The sequence below is a fragment of the Perissodus microlepis genome, chromosome 1 (genome assembly GCF_051167445.1).
Source record: "Perissodus microlepis isolate ML-2025 ecotype Zambia chromosome 1, ASM5116744v1, whole genome shotgun sequence".
Lineage (NCBI taxonomy): Eukaryota > Metazoa > Chordata > Actinopteri > Cichliformes > Cichlidae > Perissodus > Perissodus microlepis.
Window position 1 is genome coordinate 17285388 of NC_140461.1, and position 24459 is coordinate 17309846.

A 24459-nucleotide genomic window follows, 5' to 3' on the forward strand; every position below is an offset into this window, starting at 1 on the left:
TTAATTTTACATAAAAACAAAGGACTTCAGTAACAGTAGCATAATTCTCCAGTAATAGATCAGGAAGGCTGTACGAAGTGTCAAAGCTACCCGATATAAGTGCATTTAAATATGTAAAGTTGTTACACTGATGGCAAGTAGACGTGAATATGGGAGTTTTAATGAGAGTCTTGGCCTCAATTTGTAGACTCAAGTCCTTGTAATGAGGGTTACTTGCATAGGATCGCTTCACATTGCTGAAAAAATATTCCAAGTAGATCTGAGATTTCAGAGGTAAAAACTAGTAGGACGTATATTGTACCTGTGTTTACATGATCAGAATAATTTGTTAAACATGGAAATTAGTGTCGGGGCATTGTTGTCTTGTATCGTACATTCATCTGTAAGAGTGGATTTTTATCACTCTCACACAAGTTAACCTTTTACCATTTTTCACCTAAAAGATCTTCACCTCAAGTTAAACTATAGTTTGTGTTTGGCCTTTTTTCAGCTTTATTTGAGAGGCACAGTGAAGAAAGGACAGGAAAGCGGGGGCAGAGATAGAAGGGGGAAGACATGCGGTAAAGGGTCAGACTAGAACCCGGGCCTGCCACTCTCAGCCGTTCGGCCTGTGGTTGTCTGCGCACGCACTGAGCTAAACCAGCACCTGAAACTATAGTTTGTGTTTAAAAGATGGCCACAATGTTACACATTGGCTTGGGAAGTCCCATTTTGAAGCCTCAACTCACTTCATTTATTTATTTATTTGTTTTCAAAGCTGGGTGTAATGAGTGAGTAGATCTCAGAAAAAGAGGACACAGCATGCTCATACAATGGCCATTTATCAACCTCTGTGTAGCCATATCCTAAATCAGGAGTAGGCAACCTTTCTGATGATGAGTGCCATCTAAAATTTCCTCAGAAGTCAGTCTGCCATATGATTGTATTAGCAATAAATTTAATAACGCTCTATATTAACAGTTACATACTATATAGAACCACTTTATAGAATTATATTTGTTTGCAGATGTTGGCAGCGAATAGCCATCAGCTATTTTCAAAAAAAAAAATAAAAAGACACTTTTTATCCATAACAAGAACTCCATAACAGCAAATGAACTGTACAACAGAAAATGCAAATGCTATTTATGGTCTCCTCACAACAATGATAAGAAAAATAAACTGAGCCAATATGGCATGTTTGTTAATACACCCTGATCTCTGGTCTCCCACTCAGAGACACAGGTCTCCGAGCGTCCAGCATTCAGACGGCCTGAGGACACTCTTCATGTGAGAGAAAATCTGCTCACACAGATATGTAGAACCAAATACTGTCAATTAGGCCTCTGCAATGTTTTGAAGACAGTTAAACTTGTCAGGTAGTGATGTCCAGCAGGTGAAAATGCAAGCTCCATGAACACGCACAGCTATGGATTCCAGCTGCTTCGATGTTGCATTAACTGGCATTAACTCAGCCAGTTAATGCGAGACAAGTCTAGCTGCTCATTAAAGCTTTCTGGTTTGAACAGAAAATAAAACATTGGTCCATACACCTGAAAGTCCCAAAAACACATTGTGAATTCTGTCTCAAATCTACGGCTGTATCCGTGTATTTCTTCCTTGCCTTATAACTTCCCTTCAACTCATTCATGTCACCTAAAAGGTAAACCTGTTTCTCCATCACCTGTTCAGCTCTGATGATTCAGTAAGGACATCTCCTGGTTTCATCTTCATGTTTCCCTCTCACCACATATCCAAACAAATATCACGACCAGCAGCTTTTACAGCTGTGGCTCCAGCAAACATCAGCTGATACTAGGAATTAATATTAAATAAATAAACAGCTGATCAAGCTTAAACATGCTGCTGTTGTTTAACGTGACATCCGGCGGTTTCCTCTTTCTGGTGCAAAGTGGGCGATAAACAAACAAGAGAGAAAAGCCGATCAGCTGATCATTGATCAGTTTCATGATTGAAGTAGCAACAGGAGAGGGAGGGGGAGAGAATGAGAGAAGAAGAAACAGCTGTGCAGCATACCGACAGAATAACTCCAGCTTTGTGTGTTTTTTTTTTTTTTTTCATTCTAGCTGAAGTACGGGACAAACTGTGTTCCTTATCAGCTCAATACGAAACGCGTAATATTTTCTCTGAATGCGGGACGATTCGTCTTTTTACGGGACGGTTGGCAACTCTACTAACTAACCTTATGAATAAAATAAAGTTCACTATCAGTAAAATCATAGCACCCACCCAGCTGTATAAACTCCATCATGCTAGCTAGTACGCAGTACGAGTTATTGTAACTGACTGTAAAAAGTCAGCACAACAAAAATAAACTCCACCTAAACTTGGTTTATATCTGACCCAGATAGACTGCAGGTCATAACTTCTTACCTGAATTTCAGTTCACCTGACACTCGGACCAGCAGCCGCCTCGGGTCTCTGCTCCTCCTGCCTTCCCTTTCCCTCATCCACCTGCTGGCCTCCACCACTTGCTAATGTCACTGAATCTGTGGAAGCTCCGCCATAGCCACCACCAGTTATTTTTTACACACTGGCCAGCATCTGGCCAATCCACCACATTTCATTATTTATACCGTTACAAAAAATAAAAATAAAAAATCATCGGCCCATAAAAACGGAAAATCACCATCGGCCCACTGAGCAAATGCCCGGTATGCCCGATGGCCAGTCCAGCTATGGTCGTGCCATCAGTTAACCCTTCGCGTGCCAGCCGTGGCACGCGTGCCTAGGGTTGCCGACCCCTGTCCTAAATCATATCCTTCTCTGCCTTCTATATTTTTCTGTATGGGACCATAACTCACACAGTGAACATTGTGCTGTTTTAATTAAGATTTGGAAGTAGAAATTGGAACTATAAACTCATTAGGAAAGTCTTTAACTAGGTCATAAATCAATCTAGAAGTATGGACTTTCTATACAGTCTGTATTGTCTGTTTGCAACCAGAGGAGTATTTCTTGTGCTGGGCATTGGACGAATGTAGGTTTAAAGCATTTCTCCAGTGGCTTCACTTTATTGACTTAATCTTTTATACATATTCTCTGACCGTACCATATTATACTTCTCGTAACTAGAAACACTTTTATTCACTTTGGCTTGATTGGAGCTTAAATCGTTGTTTTCCCCAGTTTAGTGTCACATTTTTCAGGGTTTCTTTTTCGAACATGAGGACTGTGCGGGCAATCTTTATAGATGCAAGGTGAGTCACACTGCTCTCCATTGTGGTCGAGTCCCATGCTTCGAGAGCCATTCCCTGAACTGCATTGGAGACATACTGCTTTGGTAGCCATCGTGATTTCATTTAGACAACAGGGCGCAGTGTTCATCTGTGGAGTAATTTCCAGCAACTTTGTCACAGTCTCAACTTTGTATTCTGAAGCTTCAGTTTGGATTTGATTGCCTGAGGCGTACGATTAAAAAAAACATTTTCATTCACACAAACCGCTCTTGCTACATTGAGCAGACCAAACCACCTCTTTAGATTATATGCGTATGTTTGTGTAGCTCGTGTTTGCTGCTGTCGTTGTCATACCCCAGAGCCTGATAAGCACGGGCCAAATAAACACAACACAGGCAACGTGAGAGCAGTAGATAAGCGAATCATACACACACTCAATACTGACCATACTTGACTATTGCCCTCACCAAGTAGAGCCTCTTTCATTAACCTTTTTTTTTTTTTTTTTGGTGTGTGTACCTCAGCACAATTCACATAGCATGTCTGTCCGTCTTGTGCTTTCTCCAGTCACACTAAAAACAGCTTTGTGCTAAGGGCTACTCTTCAACAAAGCCCTTTTCTTCTGCTATCACATCATCATCTCTTTTTGCCTCTATCTGTGTCTGCTTCCACCTCTCTTCAACATGACTCTTTGCCTCTCTTGTTTCCTCCATTTCTGTCTTTTCCTCTGTTTCTGCGATATCTGCCATATCAGCTGACTGTCATATTGTATGTGTCTGTTTGTTAGCATGCCTCATTGTGTATGAGTACAAGGTCAGATATGTGCCTGAAGAAGTGAAGCAATTTTGCGGCCAAGTGTTTTAATAAGCTCATGGACAGAGCTGCATGCCTGTGTTGGTGGAGGCCACAGTTGCTGTGTTAAACGTGCTCTCACAGAGAATCTAGTTGCCAGCTAGACTTGTTTTAGCTGGCTGATATTTGCATAACTTAAAGCGTATGCATTTTGGGAACTGTTCTTTCTGTATTTTTGTTTATATCTCGGTTTCACATCTTCCATACGCGTTGTCTCTTATCTCAGTATCACATCAACCTTGTGCGTTTCTCGTTGCATTGCAACCGATTGACATAATTTCTAATAATTTAGTGAGCGGATAACATAAACACACAGGGGGGGGTACATCGCTGCATGGTTTTCCCAGTCTATTCAATCTCATGGATGTATGCATTATGTCAATCAACTGTTTTGTCGTTCTTTTAGGATGGCAAGTGAATCTCTTAAATGTTGAGTAAGCCATTGAGAAAGATCATGCCGATGTACTCAACACCTGCACAAGCACGCTGCACACTTCATTGCCTCTTAATACATTCTGCACCACAAAATCTGTGGATCGTTGCAAGCCAATCCAGTTTTTTGTTACATTTGCACAGTACCATGGCAAGTACAGGCACCTGTGTTGTATGTGCACACAGAACACAAACGGATGTTTACATTTAACAGAAAGTTTAATATACTTGAATGGTTTAATTCTATGACTAATAATGATTTCTTCTCATGCACACTATAAAAAAAATCATAAAAAATGTAAACAATAAAATCTAATCTAATTTATAAAGATTTATAAAGGCCAAAGGTAAAAGTTTGATCATTTAAAAAAATAAAGAAAAAAGATAAGAAAGGATAAAGAAACTAATTTGAGAAACTGGAACCTGACAAAGTGTTGCATGACTAAATTGAGTGATCAGTTGTCAAAATAATTGTCGTCAGCTGTTTTCCTTTTGGTTGAATAAACAAGTAACAACTGAGTAAATGTTTGTAAGGTTGTGTAACTGTTCTAGCTTTAATCTTACAGATCCTTAGATTTCCCCTGTGCTAACTAGATAAGTCATGAACATTTGCACTTTTGAACCACTTCTTATTCTTTTTGCATTCTTTGTGGATCTAATCTTAAATCACACAGTTCGCTGGTCCAGTTAATAAACAAGCAATGCTCAAATTCATTGTAATATTACTGAGAAATTTCTATTTGAAGTTTTAAGCACTGCAAGAGCCATTGTGATTAATCTGGACTGACCCTCGAACGTTGTGAAATATTAAAATCACTTTTTAAATGAATGACTGTTCTGCAAATGGTGTACTTGTCAAGTACTTGAGAGAATCAAGGACACCACAAGTCTCAGCTCTGTGGCAAAGCCTTGTTTTTGTGGCTACTCACGAAGATTTGGCCATGGTGACAGTGGTTTGCCTTCTTCGTGCTCGCCTAGAGAAGAGAGGTTCACTCGTCAAACCGTGCAGCATCCACACATTTGGACACGCACACGCATGCACGACCGGGAACACACACCAATTATACCAATTACAAGATTACAACAGGCCAACTCTCAGCAACAGCTATGGAAAGTCAAGTGGGTGCTGTGTGCATGTCTGTCTCTGTGTGTGTCTGCTTGTGTGTGTGTGTGCGGCGGTGCCGCTTGGGAGTCAGGGCCCATGCAGAGCACTTGCAGTGCTAATTAGGCAACCACAACCCAGAAGAGTACATCACAGAGAGAATAGAAAAGGGAGAGCGGATGAAGTGAGGAGTCTATGTAGGGAATCCAGCAAAAAAAACAAAAACTGTGCTCATCTCCTGAGGAGGCTTGTGGAGGGAGATAAAGAGAGGAGGAGGGAGCAAGCTGAATGATGATAACAACCAAAATATGTTACATGCAATGATGTCCCCAAGCACTGAGAGTATCACAGTTCAGAACAATACAATTTATTCAGGTTTGTGGGATATATAGGTTGTCTGCTTATTTGTCAGCATTGTGTGTGTCATCTGTGCCTGTGTACGTATCAGTTTATGTGGCTAAAAGTACGCTAAAGAATCACAGGTGCAGAAAAGACGATAAGCTCCATGGTAGATTTTTGTCTTTTGGTTTTTGAGTTCATGTGTGGGAGATCTGTAACGTTTGTAATGTCGCCCTCCCTTTTTCGGAGCCAATCTGTCAACCTTTTTCAGTCTCTGTAACAGGTGAGGTTGATTAAAAGAGGGAGTTGGCAGGACATGGTAATATCTGAGCTAACAGCCTCCATGCTTTCTGACGAACAGCTGGGCTGGGGCTGAAGCAGGCCCTCTCATCAGGGGAGCAGCAAGGCTGTGTCCCCCTCAGCAAGAGGCTGCAGAGGGCACAGCCATACAGACAGCAGCTTGACTCCTGGGGCATCGACCACAAAGAGCCAGAAACACAGACAGGAGGCTCTTGTGCGTGTTTGTGTGGATGAATGTGTATCTCTGCATGTGTGTGTTCACACTCTCCAAGCAGCATTGTGAAGTGTAACCAGACTGTTCTGTCATACGCCCACGCTGGTGTCTCCGAGAACACAACTACACACTCCCAAGATGACATGCGCTCATGCGCGCACACACCACCACAACCCCAGCCACCCCTACCACAGCCGCTATGTAATTAACAGACAGAGGAAATGGCACTGTTGGGGTGGGTAAGTCGGATGCAGGGAGGAGGAGAGGAGAGAAAATCATCTCAGCTCGTGCCTGCCCCGAGGACACACTGTTTCTCTGTGGCTGTGTGTGCGTTGGAGAATTGAAGAGAAGAAGGTGAAGAGAGGGAGAGAGATGCCGGCTGGTCTTTTGAAATCTCTGTGTTTTTGTTGCTGGCTGCTGGAAGGCAGGTTGGGGGTGGGGTGAAAACAGTGAGTGTACGAGAGGAAGAGAAGTAGGAGGTGAGGGATGAATAATAAGGTGTTCACACACATGCACGTTCACGTACACAGCCGTATCATTTAAAGCCTCACAACGTAGAAGACAGAAAGACTGCTCTCTTTGCTTGTTGCACAGTGGTGTCTGCGTGCTTGTGTGTTTAGGTGTGTGTGTGTGTGTGTGTGTGTGTAGGACAATGTGAGCAAGCCAGGTCAGAGAGAGATGTACTCTGTTCTCTGCTGTAGCTCCATAATGGAGGCCTGCTGTATAATGACAGCTCAGACACAGGCAATGCTGTCTCCCTCTCTTTCGGCTTCTTGACTGATCTCTCGCTCAGCCCCCCACCCTCACCCCACCCCCCTCCTCCTACACCACCACTGTGATTTTTTTCTTCCTCTGTCTTGGTCTTCCTTTTCTTCTTCCACCTTTCAGGATTTCTCTGATATTAGGTTTTTGTCTTTGGTATGGAGTGAAAGAGATGGCACTCGTAGGTGTGTGTGTGTGTGTGTGTGTGTGTGTCTATGGAAACACACGTACACGTCCGCTGTATCGTGCCTGAGGGTAGACTATGACATCTCATCTAAGAACTCAAACAAACTTGGAACTACCAGAGCAGGTTTATCCTGCTGTGCTCCTGGATAGTCTGCTTATGTGTGAATGTGTGTTCACGAGTGAGAATGAAACATACATCTGTTTGCACTGTTAATATCCAGACTCATATCTGTGAGCATTTACAACCACCTTTGATATTATGTCCTTGGTCAAGTGGTTTTTCTTTGTTTTGGAATAGCTGCCTGTGCACCTTAAAGATCATCTTTTTTTTGGTCAACCTTAGCTGTTTATGGATACATGAGTACCATTTATAAACAGCATATCACTCAAAGTTTAGATTTAGTGTGCCGCAGAGTTATGTTTCCTGTTGCTATGCAGTCTTTTTTGGCCAGCTTTAGGCACATGATAACTTTGCAGTGGTAGCAGATATTATGCTCATATTACATCCTGTTTAGCTAGGTTGGTTTAACCTTAATTGCAGCTTACTTAACTGCTGTTTTGTGAACCCTCGTTTGTCTCCGTTGTCTCTTTAATCTGAAGTTTCTTTCATGTTAAACTTCTTACATAGTTTCCTGTCATCTATTTCATCCTCCTGTCAGCACATCTTGTGCTACCTTGAGCTTCTGTCAACCAGTCACGATGACATGTACTCATCAAATTGACTCTAAATCCTTCCTCTGTCAGTGTCTGAGCTGCTAAGGCTAAAGGTTTGGTCACATGTGCACTGCAGCCCTGAACCTTTGTGGTAATAACCCAGAAGAGTTACATATGTTACACCATTTTCCAAATAATTTGGGTCAAGTATTACATGGACTTAATTCTTCCAGCTTCCTAGTACAGAATCAACTAAGTAACTGTTTGGAGAACTCGCAGTGAGTGAGTGGGCACGCTGTGTCCCGTCTCCTTGTCTCTACCCAGGCGCCACCTCTTATCTAAACCTATATATTTCCACTAGTGATGCCGACTATTTCCTGTTGTCTGTTTGTGAAAGAGGCCATCTTTGGGCAAAGTCGAAACTTGATTTTCTCGACTTTGTCTGAAGTTTAGGTGTGACAGTCTAGCTGATATATGCTTTCCCTCTGGGAATTGCCATCAGTTTTTAGCTCTGCTGAGCAACTCTGATTAGAGCCCATAATGTAAGAAAAAAATAATTTTCCTCTTACTTTTGGGTGAGACGCTTAGCTGATGACATGCTTGAGGCACGTCTGCAAAAACTGAACTAAACGCACGTCACTTGGAGTTCAAGCATTCCATTAACATCTTGTTCACTGTTCCTTATTCAAATATTTAATACTGGCCTGTTGATAAAAAAACAAATATCAAATGTCCTTTGCTAATCAGGGAACAAACTGTGCTAGAATTCATTTAGCCTTGAAGTAGTGGGAGTAAATGTTTGTGTTGTATTGACAAATATAGCTCTGATACTACATCGTAGTACATCAAAGAACAGATTATGAGAAACCAGCGTTCATGCTGTAGACGAAAATAAGAACTGGAATGTTGAAGTGGAACACAACAGCAGACCACACAGCTATATTACATTAGAGCTACAGAAGTATTCAAAGCTGACCACAGCAAGGCTTTTAGAAACTGTGCTTCAGTCGCCTGCCCGACCACATGCATTGAGCCAACTGGTTTATTGTAATGACATTTTTATTGCTCATTTTAAGCGAGACACTGACCGGTTTGGCTCTGTTCCTAAACAGAGCCACAATATTGTGGCACGACTGAAGTGTGCTTTACCATGCCTCTAGAAAAGAGGCATCTGCTGCCTGAGTGAAGTAAAGCGTGGAAACGCACTGGTTGTCATGTGTCAGTTGGCAGTACAATTTCAGTCCGTGCTGTATTGGACTTGGCCAAGACAGGTTGGTGACTGGATCAAATAGATGGGCCAGCAGCACGGCACTGCTAGTTTTAACAAGCTGATAGGCAAATCCCTTCCTGGTTAAAGATTAACCACTCGCTAGAGCTGCCACTGCATTATCTCTCCACTGGCCAGGGCATACAGTAGCCAAGAGGATTTACGTTCCCTGTGTGTGTGCGCGTGTGTGCGAGTGTGCGCATGAAAGCCTAATCTGCATTCCAACCAGCAAAAGGGTGGAACTGTGTGTGTCAGTGTGTTTGTTTGACTATGGGAGTTGATCTGCTTCTCTCCCAGCTGGGTGTTAAAACAGTGCGTTTACTGTATGCCATTTAGCAGTCAATCTGTTCTGTGTGTGTGTGTTTGTGGGTGCGTAGAATCATGTTTGTATGTAGCCTGTTGTAGTCTACATTCTTTTTCAGGGCTTTGTATTTGTTTTCCTTTAGGGCGTAACAGAAAGGGTTAATTGCATCAGTAAGCTTGGTGTGTAATAGACTCCTTTAACCCTTGGGTTGTCAGAAAAAAATGCTCAGCGTTTGCTCCAGTGTCAATAGATCTAATTTATTCATATCTCTGTAAATGTTGCGTTAACATCCTTAACCTTGGTTTGTCCTTCTCTTAATCCACAACGATATCATTAAAATGTATCCATTTTCTTTTGTGTATTACTGGATTAAAGGACTGTGACATACGCTGTTTTACTGACAGAGGATTCCCCTGATTGACTGTTAGACGATGCCATCTGCTGGTTGTTTGAAGAATGAAAGGCCTGACACTGCACACCCTGAGCAAGTGTGTTGTAACTGAGTGATGTTAAGAAATGACAGCAGGCCCACTTATCTGGAAATTCAAGAGACATTACTCATGCTTTCCTTAGATCATAGTCTTCATCTTCACTTAGTCTGAAAATAGAGCCTACACGGCTTGTGCATGGCTTGTGTTTTCCCTGTTTCGAAAGAAATATAATCACACTGTCACTGATGACATGATTTGTAATCATTAGTACGTTAAAGTAATAGGTGTTTATCTGTTTTGTTGTTGGAAGCTAACTGGGAAAATGCCACTGTTTGTTGTCCATTTCTGGGTATTTACTTTACTGGATGAGAGATGGTGGTGACAGGAAATGAGGGCAGACTGATAGGGGGATAGATTGTGTGTGTGTATGCAACAAAGCAAGACTTAAACCATGAGAAAAGGATTCCTTATGAGTTATGCTACTCATGACTGCTGGTAGATTACTCAGAACATAGAAGCATAAGCACACACACACACACACACACACACACACACACACACACACACACACACACACACACACACACCACCAATCTTTGATAGGATGTGTTGTTCAGAACCAGCTGGTTGATCTTCGTGGTTTTAGACAAAAAATGGAAGAGAAGGCCGGAAACAGCGATGACTGTGGTGGTCCTGTGTTCACAAGGGACAAACTTCTCTGGAGGAACAGAGAGGATTTCTGGGAGGTGGCATTTGGCGAAGTGCTGGCCACTATGTTGTTTTAACCCAAAGACTGTATCTCTCGCTCACATGCTCCTTTGCTGTTCTGAGAAAAGTAGCGAGTGGCGGAAGGAGGAAATGACTAAAACAAGTCATTCACACCCCTGCTATGACAGCAGGACACAGAGAGGGGAAGTCAAACCCACACTTTTACCCTTTTCCTGAGTCCTCCACCCCAACCACTATTACACATTAGGCTCCCCCACCCTGATAACAGCTCTTTTTAATTGTGGCATACTGTGTTTACTCAAAGGAACCCCTGTGTGTGTGTATGTGTGTGTGTGCGTGTGTGTGTGTGTGTGTGTGTGTGTGTGCATGTGGTAAAGGTTAAATTGCGCATACATTTTTTTTTGGTATGACATCCTCATTTGTGTGAAATGTTACAGATTCGTGTAAAAAGGAGAAGAATGATTTTCTTTTTGTATTTGCTTTGAAATAGCCTTAGTTTCACTTTAATTTGAGAATTTTCAGTTGTGGAAATGTGTGAATAAAGCAAATTGAACTGAGTTGAATTGAGGCTAATAATTTACAAAAGAGTTTCTGTGTTGTGCTGTAGGGCTTGACACAGGCCAGGGCATGTTCTTTCTTTCTTTCTCCTAACTTCTTTGTATTTGTCTTAAGAAGAAAAAAAAAAAGGGAGCCTCGCATATTTCACCTACCTGCTCCCCCTTCATTCATGCATATGCATACACGACCCCACACGCACACGCTTCATGAAGCTTGCCAGCAATGGGGTCAGATGTGATGACCGGCTGAGCACCCTTCCCTGTTTCTCCTCCGTCTCCTCCTTCCCTCCCCTCCCCCTCCTCCAATTCGCCTTTGCAGGGCATGCATGCCTCTGTCTGTTATCTGCAAATGGCTGAGGAATTATAGGTTGAGAAGGGTGGAGGAGGAGGAGTGAGGGAGACTGTGGGGAGGGGGTGGGGGTGAGGTCATGTGACATCGCAGCAGCTGCTAGCCTAAGAATTTCTGTTTTCTCAGTTAGAGAGAGAGAACGAGCGAGAGCACGGAGGGGAGAGAGAGGCGGCGTGCGTAGTGTGTTGCTTTGTTAGATAAGCTCTACATGGTCTTTGTGAGACAGGAAGGCAGCCGGGCAGGCAGGGAGCGAGTGGACGGGCAGGACGAGAGAGATAGGCGAGGAGTGAGTGAGAGAGAAGGGAGCAGTAAGATGGTGTGTGTCCTGGCGCTCGTTACCTGTGCGCACTGGGCTGGGCTCAATGAGAAGATGCAGGCATGGGAGATCCAGGCGGCTCCACTCCTTTGTGCAGTAAGAAGCTTCGATCACACTTTTTATCTGTGAGGGGGGTTCTTGAACCGCTGCGAGAACTCCGGATGTGCGCCTCTGCGTGTATTTCTCAGGCTGCGTGCTTGTTCGTCTCTTCTTTCACTGCTACTCACATTTGTTTCTGTTTGTGCTGTGGTTTATATGTGTTGTTGATACAGTCAACCATAAGCTGCTGTCTCTGTAGTTACTCATTTAGAAAAAGTTCCTTGAATATGTCCTCCTGACTTTGTCGGACTTTCCCTAAATAGGGAGGGAAGAGTAGCACGCTATTGTCTTAAGTCACGTTACTGGAATGGAGTTGAACTTGGTGTGTGCTTTTGCTTGTTTGCCGGTCTGTCACCAGGCTCTGTGTGTGTTACTTTAGTGATTCCATTATTAATTGTTTGCTGGGTTCATTGAAAGTGCACTGGGTAACTGGGAGGTTACAGGCAGGACAACTTGAGAGGTGTTGGGAATGCTATTCACTCTCTCATGCCTGACTTGCCACTGTGTGTGTATCCACTTGAAAACACACACACACACACACACACACACACACACACACACACACACACACACACACACACACGGTGCTCTGCTTCTGCTCTCTTCTCAGAAGGGAAAATGATCTTTTTATAGCCCTCTCAGGCTACATCCACAACAATACATTTTCACTTAAAGCAGTGTTTTTAAAATGAAAACAATCTCCGTTGTGCACACTTTCAGAAATGGTCTTCAGCTTTACTAACCTAACCGCAAATCACATTGACCATTCACTGGACAGGCGTGTGTGATGCAAACATGAAACGCATAAAAGTCACTGAAAATAACAAAGTATAAAAGCGTAAATTGCAAAGCAAATATGGCAACATTTTAGAGTGACAGGAGTACCCACACGAGTAAAATATAATCCTAAAATGAATGGGAACTGTAAAATCTTAGCTGAATTTTTGTGACTGATAAGATCGGTAAACAAACGTGGGCATTTGCACCATTGTTTACAAATTTTTCTGTTTCTGCCCAACCAAATCCTGGAGTTTTTATACTAAACGCAGGACTGTTCCAAGAACGTTTTTTGTTTTCAGAGGCCAAAATTACCCGAGTAGTGGGGATGCTAGGCTTAAATATAGAAAAAGTACCCTTAAAAGTGAAAATGTACCTTTGTGGCTCTGCTAGGCTTCTGCGGAAAACTGAGATCTGAACTTGCTTGCCAAACCGCTACTTTTTAGTAAGCAGATCTTAGTCATCATGTTCATTGAAAGTTCATTTTAAATGTTGTTTTTAAGGGAGAATTCAGAACAACTGTGTGTACGTTATTGTTTGTGCAACAGAAGATATTCGAGTCTGAAGCTAAACTGTCCTCCGAGCCTTCCTTTGTGTGTCCGTGCGTGCGTGTATGTGTGTTTTGCTTGAGCACGTAGGGGTATCAGACACCGCTCTGGCATTTAGGGATTCCACTGACCGTGGGGCTGTCAACATGGTGTCACTTTTCAACACACACATACACGGGAAGGAAGGAAAGGACAGACCCTCTCAACCCTCCTCACCCTTTCTAACCCCTTCAGCCATCAGAGCTTCTTCTAGCCCAGACTGCCATCAATTTCACTTTTATATTAAGTCTGTTTCTCTTTGCGACGCAGCATTTTCTTTTATTGGTTTTTTTGTTTTGTTTTGTTTTGCTTTTTTCAATCAAGCTCAGTGTCAGTGTGAGAAACATTTTCTTAAGTGATGGTTATGTGAGGGAACCAAAAGGCACTCTGAATATTTTCGTGCTGATTTTTTTTAAACAAATATGATATTTCTATTTAAAGGTAGTAATGTTGGAGCATGCTCAGTAGAGGAGCTATGTAAACTCTATGACCATGGACCTCTGGCACACATGCAGTCAACTGCAGCTCTTTGAGCAAAACAAAGAGTGACCTGCCCTCCTAACCTCTCACCTCTGACCCTATGCCATACAGCCAAAGCCCCTCTGCTCCTCAACCCCTCACACCACTGATCCCCCATCCTCTCCAGCTGTCACAAACAGAAACCCAGCACCACACGCTGTATTTTTATTTACACAGATCCTCATGCCTTGAATTTTTTCTCATTCTTTAATGGAAATGCAGTATTGGTCCCTAATACTTTTCCATTCTCTTCCTTTGTTCTTCATTTGTAGGCATGAGCCATGAGCCAAAGTCACCATCATTAGGAATGATCTCCACGGCGACCCGTACCACGGCGACGGTCAGCCCTCTTACCCCGTCACCTCTCAATGGCTCTATCGTAGCCAATGGAAGCCCAGCTGCCCAGTCAACTCATTCGGGATTTGCTGCAGCCCTCCGTAAACTGGCAAAACAGGCAGAAGAACCGCGAGGTAAAGCCAGCCGGCCCATACGACAGGGATGTTACACGGAACTGAAATTTGGACAGTTACTTTGAATTCTCATCTAAAATCTGATCTGTAGTGCCGTAGGAAGAGTTCCTTTCACATAAAGAATGAATTATTATTATTTTTATTGATGGAGAGCTTAATCGTTTTGTATGCACTATCTGAGTAGTGTAAATTTACAGACCAATATATAGTGTTTATTTAAATGTGAGCATTTCCTGTTGTGTTTTTCACTTGAAAAATGATGTTTAACTGTTAGAGCTGGAGTAGCCTCGATATGGTCGTATCAGACAAACGGTGCTTTTAAAGGACATGAAGCTAAAGGGGCTTTTCTCAGACAGAAGGTGAACTGAGGGGCAGAAGCAAGAGCCAGTGTGAGTAAACTACAGGTCATTTTGAACAATGATTCATGCAAATCAACTCTAGTATTCCAGGAAATTACATAATAGGTCCCCATACAACGTTAAGGTTAGAGTTTCTAATTTGGGTATTAAGGTCAGACTGTAAAGTGGTTAGCTGAAAATATTTTGATAATACCAAAACCTGTTCCAGGTGTGTCTTATATCTTAATCTTGCTTCACATAGCCATACTTGTTAGACTTGGTGTTTTGCACCTCCTGTAAGCTGTCTGTGGGTTGTATATTTAGCCTTTTTGTGTCCACATATATACATATAGATATATATGTATATATGTGTGTGTGTGTGTGTGTGTGTGTGTGTGTGTGTTTATAGAAGTGCTCCTATTTGTGCATGCATGTATACTCCAAGACCAGCATAGCTGTGTTCAACTGTTATTAGCAATGTAGGGATATCCACATAGGGTTAAATTAGTTGGTGTCCCCACAGAGGCTGGTATGAAGGGAGCCACTCTAGCTGACCCACTTAATGTGCTGTATGTGAATCCATGTACACTTGGGCCTGCTTGTCACTGTGTGTGTCTTGACTCTCCAACTCACTGTCATACATACTTCCTTGTCAGTGGTTACACACATGAAACTTCACTAGAATTGCTCTGTTGGAGCTGTATGAATGTGAAATAACCACTAAGGGGTTTAGTTGCTTGTTAATAACTGTAAACCAACCAGAATTCACTCTTCAGATGTTTCATTTTAAATGTTTTTGTGGATTTCTGCTTGTAGATTTCTGGCTTTGTTTTGTTTTTTCATTTTATGCAAAACTAGTCTCTCCACTACGTAGACCCATGCAAATATGTCTTAAATATGTGTACCTGAGTGTCACCGGTGCATACGTAAACATACAAATAAGGTTATAAACCACATTCTACACAAGAGAACCTCAATAGGACGACATTATTTGTGAGTGTGTGTGTGTTTGTATATGTGGCTCTGTGCCTTGGCTCCAGAGAGGCTCAGCTACCCCAGCTGTCCACCCTTGCTCTGGCTCCTAAATCAGATGGTCCCCTCCTTTCTGGCTGTCCCTGGACACCTTGCTCCCCAGCCCACTACAGTATGGGACCCAGAGCCCTGCAGACGATTTATTACACTCATAGAGAGCACTCAGACCCAACCTCTCCTCACCTCCCCCTCAGTACTTCTTTCCCATCAACTCTCTTCACTCCCTCCACCCTGCATGCCAGCCCCTTTACTTTGTCACAGTTTTCTCTCTCGCTCTGTCAAACACTGCCTTTTCATTTTTATTGTGGACTCCTGTTTATAAATGCAGCTTTTCCCTTATCTTTGTTACATGGCCCCCTTTTCTTAGTTGGTAGAGTACACAAGGAAAGCAAAAGTACAAGTTCTTGTGTGTTTCTATTTTTTGTTGTGTTAAAAGGTGAAAAAAGTGTCTACTTCAATCTGTAATTCACAATCTGCCAAGACAGAGAGCTTCTGTCTATGTCATACAAATACTAGATCCTGTCTGATAAAAACTTCTTCACCACCTTTTTATTAAAAGAACAAAAAAGAAATCCCCTTTATTATTTTGAGTCCTGCTGACTGTTTCCTCGTTGAAGTAGGATCTGACGTGTCAGTGAGTCAGCCATCAGGCATAAGGGCTGACTGCCTGTGTTAGGAGCACCATCTCCAGGGTGGGCAGAGAGACACGAGTCCCCCTGAAGCTCAAGCCCCTTCTCTGTCTGCAGAGCCTGTATTTATACAGAGCACACACCCAGTCACCCACACATACAAACAGTTGCCTTTTCAACTGTGTAAGCCTCGTGATTTCTTTGCATGCTGCAGCCTGCTGTCCTCTCATTACCTTTTGACTCAGCCTCTCTTTCTCACTCACCCTCTGTTGATGCTGTGAGGTAAATAGTGCAGTATATACAAGGTGCCATGACTCAGTGTCCTCGGGTCTGAAGGAATTAGTTAGATTTGAGTACAAGTATCACTGCCACCGGCTGCTGAACTGATTTAAGACCCTGAGCACGACTGCTGTTTATATACAAACCCACACACCCATTCACGCGCACACACAGACACATACATTGTCACTTGTCTGTGGCGAGTATAATGAATAGCTCTGTGTACTGAGTGCTGCGTTGAAGAGGGGAGGTGATGGATAATGAGTATCGGAGCAGCATAAAGGACACACTCTCATCCAGTGCACACTTGCTTGAAAACACACACATATGCTCACAAATGCACACAGACACAGTTAACACACTGCCTCAAAGAGGCAGACCTGCTGATATCTGATTAATTAGGCAGCCCTGGGTTTAATCTTCTCTGTTGTTTCTTCTTACTCACTCATAGACACATAAACACCACAAGAGTTTCATGGCTGTGTCCATACCAACTGTAGTGCACTGCCTGGAGAGAACATGAAGAGAGGGAAAATAAAGGTATACAAGATAGTTGGAATGAGCTGGCTGGATAAAAGAGGGATAGGAAGTAATTAGTAGATTTGTGAAGAACCTGGGGTGTCGGTCAAATTGTGTGTATCTGTATGTGTGTGTGCGTCTGTGTGTGTGCGTGTGTGGCCCGAGGCTTCCCTTGTTTCTGGGAGCCCAGAGCATGCTGGGACAGCGGGGCAGTGTGTCTATGACCTCTCCATCTGGAGCCTGCCTGGAGCTCGCACAGCCTCGCTGTGCTCAGTGTGTGTGTGTATGTGTGTTTCTCAAAGGCAAAACACTGCAGGCCGTGACTGTCCCTGAAACACTTACAAACAAGCTTATTTGCGTCCCCTTTCTTCCTAACTCTATCTATACACAGCAGCCTTACACCTCTCCTGATTTTTTAAACGGCATTTAAACGTAATGTACCGTTTGCACCATCAGCCGAAGGGACAGAGGATAGCTCCTCTTATTTCCATCCGCCATCTTGTACTGTCTTCCTTTCTCTCCCTGGCACAGCAATACACACTGTGTGCCTCTCCCCTCCCCCAACACAGCGATGCAGATTACAGGCTTTGTGTTGTGTTGTCAGTGCATGGCCAAGACTGTAGTAGCAGGTGTGTGCAATGTTTTTGTGTATGCGTGTGTTTGTGTGTGAGAGTGCACGTGTTGAGGCTTGCGCTAGTGCATGCTGGTGAGGTGGCATATGGATGCAGGGTTGGCTGGGCACTGCTATGCACACCAGGTGTGAAATGGACTGTTTAATTAAGTGCTGATGTTGTTGTAATGCATGCTGGGAGGAAGGAGGGTGGAGGACGAGGTGTGGGTGGGTGGAAGGGAGCAGATTCTGTTTGGCTATCTTGACAGGGGTGTTGCTGGTGATGGTGGCGGCAGAGGGTTGGTAGGTGCCTTTTGGCAACACTGAAAGATTTTTGTGTTGTGTTGAATACTGAGGAGTTGTGTCAACTTTTTCACTGGGTCATTGGTCTGCCCAGGAACACCTCTGACTACGACTTCGTTTGTTCATTGCTTCTGTTGGGTGCATCGTGTGTGTGTGCATGATAGTGCAGCTCAGCTTGAGCGGTCAAGTGTGGAGGCAGTCTGGGAGAGTGGGACTGTTAATAGAAGAGGCGATAGAGAAAGGAGCCTCACATTAATCACAGGCAGCTTGGGACTAAGACAGCTTTCTCTCCCTTTCTGTCTTTTCCTTGCTCTTTCTTTCTCTACCGTCTCCTACGGCTTCTCTTTTTCTTTTTCTGCAACCCCCTCCATTCAACCCCGTCATCACACCACACACACCACGATACACTGAGCAAGTGACAATCAGTACTGCTAATGAAGTGAAGGTTGAGAGCTGATGAGCCTGTTTTAGACCCTGGGGAAAACAGCTTGTGCTTTATTCCTCCTACTCCCTCTGCCTCTTCTCGCTCCCTACAGGGTCACCATGTATGGCCATCTTCTCTCGGTATAGGTAGAATGGCAACCAGGTTAGTGCCAGTCACACACCTCATATATATGATTTTTTCCCCCCTCCTATCATATGGCCATAGTAATGTGGGGAAAAAGGTGTGGGGGAACACCCCCCCCCCCATACACACACACACACACATTGATATGGACATTGAAGGAAGGAGGTTAAAAATGGTACACATTTAAACATGCAGCCCCTCTTGTAGACATCCCCAGTTGCTATTGCTTGCTGCAAGTACTCTGTGTTTATAAAAATTGTGCATCGAGCCTGACAGATTTACGTCTGCTTGGCAAGCACTGTGTTTGACGAACAGAAGGAAAACGAAGGAGGGTGTACGAAAAGTTGGTAGGTGGGTGGTGGTTGCATGGGGTGTTGTTAGAGAGAAGGAGGGGGGAACGATAGAGGAATAATAGCTGTTTGTGGTCTTTGTGTACGAGTGTGCGTATGCATCGCGGAAGGACGCTTAGAAGAGCACATCAATTCTGCAAGCTGTAAGAAGAGAATGAAGCCGTTTGGTAGAAGGCACTTGTCTCTTTTATTTCCTCCTCACCCTCACGCGCTTCTCTTCCTGCTCTCTTATTTAGTCTGCCCTCCTCTTCTCTGGTCTGCTCTGCCTCTACATGGAAAAGGAGGAGGAAGAGGAGATGGGGGGCTGAGCGAAATAGATGGAGTATAGGTCTGTTGCTTAGCACCCCCAACTTCCCCCTTCCGTGCGTGTGCACGCATACACACACACACACACACACACACACACACATTCACCTCTTCCATTCCTCCAGCCTTATTTGTTCCCCATCCTTGTGTATGCATGTTGTGAGCGTGTGATGAGTGAATAGGCTGTGACACTAGAGCTGTATTAAGTGTACCTCCGTTCCCCTGGCTGAGTGGGCTGCTATTGATTGGCCTTGTCTTGCAGGGTAGAGTAATGGCTCTCCGAGGTGAGGGGGGAGGATTAGGCCACTAATTGCCATTGTGCAGACAAGATATGACTGCCCCCCCCCCCCAGCAGCCGCCCCACCACCACCCACACACCCATCTGCACCCCTTATCTCTCTGCTTTCCTTTCTGCTACTATTTCTCGCCTCACCTCACGCTCCTTTTGCACACTCACTTTATTTTCTCTCCCCCCAAATGCTCCCCATCTTCTATCGTTTTTCACTTTCGTGTCTCACTTCATGTATCGTCAACCATCTTCTGGTCTCACATACCTTGTTTTGTGTTTTTTTTTTACCTCCCCCCAAAAAACCCCAACACTGCCAGTCTTACCACCACTTCCCCTCACACACAGATTTGATTTATCAGATTCTCTGATTTTTCTCTAGACGTCACCTCGCTGCATTTATCGATTCTTTCCATTATTTAGTAGTATTAGTCAGAGTTAAGTACTTAAAATCAGTCAGTGTCCTGACCACACCTACCATAAGCTGACGCTGTCTGTTAGGTTTTGTTGCCATGGAAACCAATGCAGGGAAGAAATGGCCACTGAGTAAAGATGTGCTTTTTTTTTTGTTACAGGAAGCTGCCCTGAAACTGGCCTGAGGTTTCAGCTGCTTTTTATTTTAAATGTCTGCACGTAAACAGTCTAATGCACAAAAACACTCACGCATGAGCGCTCATCGTTGCAGTCTTTTTTTTTTTTTCTTTTTTTTTTTTTTACACCACCAAAGTGTGTGTCCCATAGAGAGGTTTTGACCCACTTTGACTCCGTAATGCAGAGACATACAGCAATACTGTCCTGTCAAAGAGAAAGAGGATGTTGGTAGAAAGGGGGAAGAAATTAAGATTAAATGGGCAAAACATGAGTATCATTTAAAACAAAAAAAAAGAAAAGAAAAGGAAGACCCAACAAAGGCTGTAGCCTGCTGGTGAGGAGGAGTTGAAGGGATATAGAAAAATGTGACCGTATCATAGGAAAGATTTGCAACTTGAGGGAGAAAAAGCAAAATGTGTAGAAAGCAAGGCATGTGACCAGACCGTGACCCTGCGCTACAGGGTTTCCCTGGAGGGCTTTGTTAATGTGGCACAGCTACAGTGGAGCAGAGAAGCTCATTGGGCCAGCTTTTCACCACCTGCTGTGCGTGTGTGTGTGTGTTTATATGTATATGTGTGGCGGGGGGATTTCAGTCTTTGGCTACAAGCGCCACATACATACAGTATGGCTGTTGAAGCTGTATTCTTGTAGTGTGTGTGAATGTGTGTTCTGCATGTGAAGGCTGTGTGACTCTCACAAGGCTGCTCATCCTGATCACTGTCACTTCATAATAGGGGCCTTGGGCTATCCATCTGGCCCTCGGTGTGTATATGTGTGTGTTTACGTGTGTGTGTGTTATCCATTGCTTTTGTAATGTTCCAAACCCTTTTTTTATTCCCTTGTGAAAGAGCTACAGAATCATGTTAATTTTACCTTTTACCAGTAGAGGAAAACTGGACATTCATCTTATTTCTTACAGACTTTGACTGATCCTACTTTTTTTTTTTGTTTCTCCAGCTGCATCCTCCATCAGCAGTGAGTCACCACCAGTGTCTTCACCAGCCACCAATCACAGCTCTCCAGTCAGTACACCCAAGAGGGGTCCTCTTGGTCCTGGTCCTGTCCTGGTACCCCCAGCAGGCCACACTGTGCCAAACACTCCACCTGTAGTCACCATTGCTCCAACAAAGACCAGCAACGGCCTATGGAGAAGCGAGGGGCGCCAGGTAAATATTTCTTCAGTGTGGCCGTTTGTATTTTGTATATGTACATGGGTAACATAGATAGCCTGTCTATAAACGTCTCATCAGCCACTACCAACTAATGGATTTGTGCGTTAAACATTGCCAGCTGCCACTGGGACATCGAGGTGACAGCCTCAATGGCCGATAACATCTGTGCCCCTTCGCCCCCTCTCCAACTTGGCCCTTAGACCAGCCCAACCACAGTCCCAGGCTTGGGCCTCCCGTAACCATTCAACCTCTCCACCGGCCTCACCCCTTTCACCTAAGCAGTCAAGTGCGTCGTCTCCCTTGTCAACCTGGCACCCACTCATAGTGGGGAAGAGAGAAAGAGGGAGAGCTGCTTGCTTTGATAAGGAGTGGATTATGGATTATGGCCTTACTTTAAGCCGCCTTATCTCAGCTTAGGGCTAATAGTTCAAGCCAAGTGCACGGTTATGAACAGCACTCGGCAACATGCGGAATCTCTGAGCGGCTGACGGTTCCCTGGAGACAAACAGAAGGGGGATAGTGAAGAGGGAATAAGGAGGTCAGCCAGGCAGCAGTGTGTGGTAGCATTCAGACCATTGTCCTCTCTTTTGCAAACCCCTCCTGACCCTCCCCCCTCTCTAGCTATAGCTTTTATGAAATGAACCTTTTGCAGTACAGGGTCAGTTAGAGCTGCAAGGGACAGACACACAGGAAGCCCTTGTAGAGATGCCACCATTTTTGTAATTTTGTTAGCACAGAAATTTCAAAAAGGATGGACGAAAAAGAAAACTGAGTAAGAATTCCCTGTTGCTCACAATTTAAGGGAAGTAATGTGAACAAGAGGTAGGGGTGACTGGCTATGGGCTCAAGGGACAGCAACAGGGTGAAGCGACACCCCGTCATTGTTAGGGTGCCGCTTCACCCAGCACGCATAACTCACACAGAGCCAGAGAATCCTTAAGGATACACACACACATATTATCAAAATCTTCCTGTAAAACAAAGATGACTTTAATGGAACTTTCTGTTACTGAATTGCGCAAACGGTTACAAACAGAAGGAGCAGTCAAGTTCCGAGAACCCATGCAGCATGTCCGGGAAAACTTGTTTGTTGCTGTGTGTACAAATTAATGTGTCCTGCTTTCACTGCTTTAAAAGAGCATTTTAGTGTCTCTCAGGCTGAGAGATGAGTCTGTCTTTCAGAGGGGGGTAACAGGCAAGGCAGTGAAGAAGGGAGGGCTTGGTGCGTTGGCATTTTGCTTTAATGACTGCAGGAGTCTGCTCCCGCTGCTGCCTGTAATTGCTTTATAATTGGCAATTTGGATTCATGGCTCCATCTGAGAGGCGTAAACGAGCACTCTACAATGCGCGGGGTCTCCCACCCTCACTGAGGGTTACAGGGGCCTGGCTCACACAGAGGAAGATGGCTGTTAATGGATGTGTCTTTGAGTTTGAGTGCTTGTATTTGTGCACAGTAGTGTGTGTATATGACAGGCTACTGGAGAATAGTGCAGGAATAGAAGGCCATGTATTTTAGCAGGTGAAAGGTCAAAATGGGATGGCTGCTTGAATGTGTAGGTGCCTGAGTTGACTATAAGGTGCCTTTCTCATAGGATGGAAGGTTTTCTCTTTGTTGTTCATGTTTTTTTTCATGGCCCTGATATATGTAGAAGCTACATGTTTTTAGGTAGGCATGCATCCGTACATTAATTCATACATGTGTACATGTATATACAGTCAAATGGATATCAAGCTCAAAATGTGTGTACATGACAGATATAGGCTGAATGCAGGTTTCCAAATTGCTTTGATCAGTTTAAATGTAAGTGGCTGAGATGGATGTTTCAAGAAAAACATATTTGTTTCAGCCATTCTTCAAAGATCCCACATCGCTCTCGAATCTTTGTGCATTGTTTTAGTAATTTTTTGGCATGCTAACTTAGCCTGGCAGAGTTTACCCTTTGCCTACTAATCTCACAACACCATACATTATACCAATCCTGGTATATTAGTATTAGTTATGTTAGCATTCGTAATGCATTGTTGCTGTTGTTGTTGTGTTTCCTTCTGATGGTAGTAGTGCAATGCATACTATCAGACACTGGTAAAATAAAGGAGAATTTACATTTTAATACAAAAAACACTAGTGTACACTATTATTATCATTATTTAAAATCTATTTAATGACTATCTGAAAATGTGAAAATCACGAGCATCTCTTGTTGGCATAACTGGTTGCCCTTCAGTGACAGTGAAAATGGTGAAAGGAAGAAGCTGAAACCAGTCCAGCACCAGCATTTGTTGTTTTATAGGCTTCTTTGTCTGATCGTCTTATGAGACGATTTCTGTGAAATTCGTTGGAAAGGAACACTTAATTCAATTTCTGTGTTAATCTATGTCTGGGACTTGCACCAATTGACAGTTATTAAGTCATAGCCATGGTTATAAAACCGTGATTGCCTCATGACACACAAGTTGTGTGTAATGCAGAATATCAACTACTGATCACCAGAAAAATACCAGATAGTCGTTGGTCAGGTCTTGAAAATAAATTAGAATTCATTCTGTGTGTGTGTGTGTGTGTGTGTGTGTGTGTGTGTGTGTGTGTGTGTGTGTGTGTGTGTGTTCTTTTTCTTTTTTTTATCGTATGCCATCAAAAATGCACTGGTTGTGTACTGGGGACACACAGTGAAGGAAAGGTGCAGCAACTGTCTGATTGAGACGGTTGCTGACTCTCCACACCATGTAACGAGCATCAAAGTGATTGGGCTGTTTTATCCTATTCCGATCGCTTGTCATCAATCAATCAAGTGATAGAAATCAATTAACTGTCAATGTAAGACCCACGGTTTTCTTTCACAATTGTTGCTCACTGATAGTTCGAGCTCATGATAATGAAGAGCGGATGGGTTGAGGAAATACACGCACATTGCACCTTAAAGTTAATGTGGGTTCAGAAGAGAAAGAGTTACGAGGGCTTTCGGGACAGCCCCAAATCAGCAGTGTTGGACAGCAAGGCTGTGCAAAAAAAGGAATGAGGTGGAGCAAAGAGCAAACAGAAACTGCATTTTC

General features: G+C 43.6%; 1 protein-coding gene across 5 annotated transcripts in view; it reads left to right on the plus strand.

The window, feature by feature from the left end:
- The window catches only part of gse1b (Gse1 coiled-coil protein b), a 164944-nt gene that overhangs the window by 126482 nt on the left and 14003 nt on the right, over positions 1-24459 (plus strand). For 4 of the 5 annotated variants that reach the window (XM_084932396.1, XM_084932428.1, XM_084932405.1 and 1 more), the window contains 2 exons: positions 14228-14425; positions 21194-21402. In XM_084932396.1, coding sequence (XP_084788522.1) covers positions 14228-14425; positions 21194-21402 — 407 coding nt within the window. Of the gene's footprint in view, positions 1-11783; positions 12070-14227; positions 14426-21193; positions 21403-24459 lie in introns of those variants that run through there. The other variant, XM_084932415.1, reaches the window with a different exon arrangement.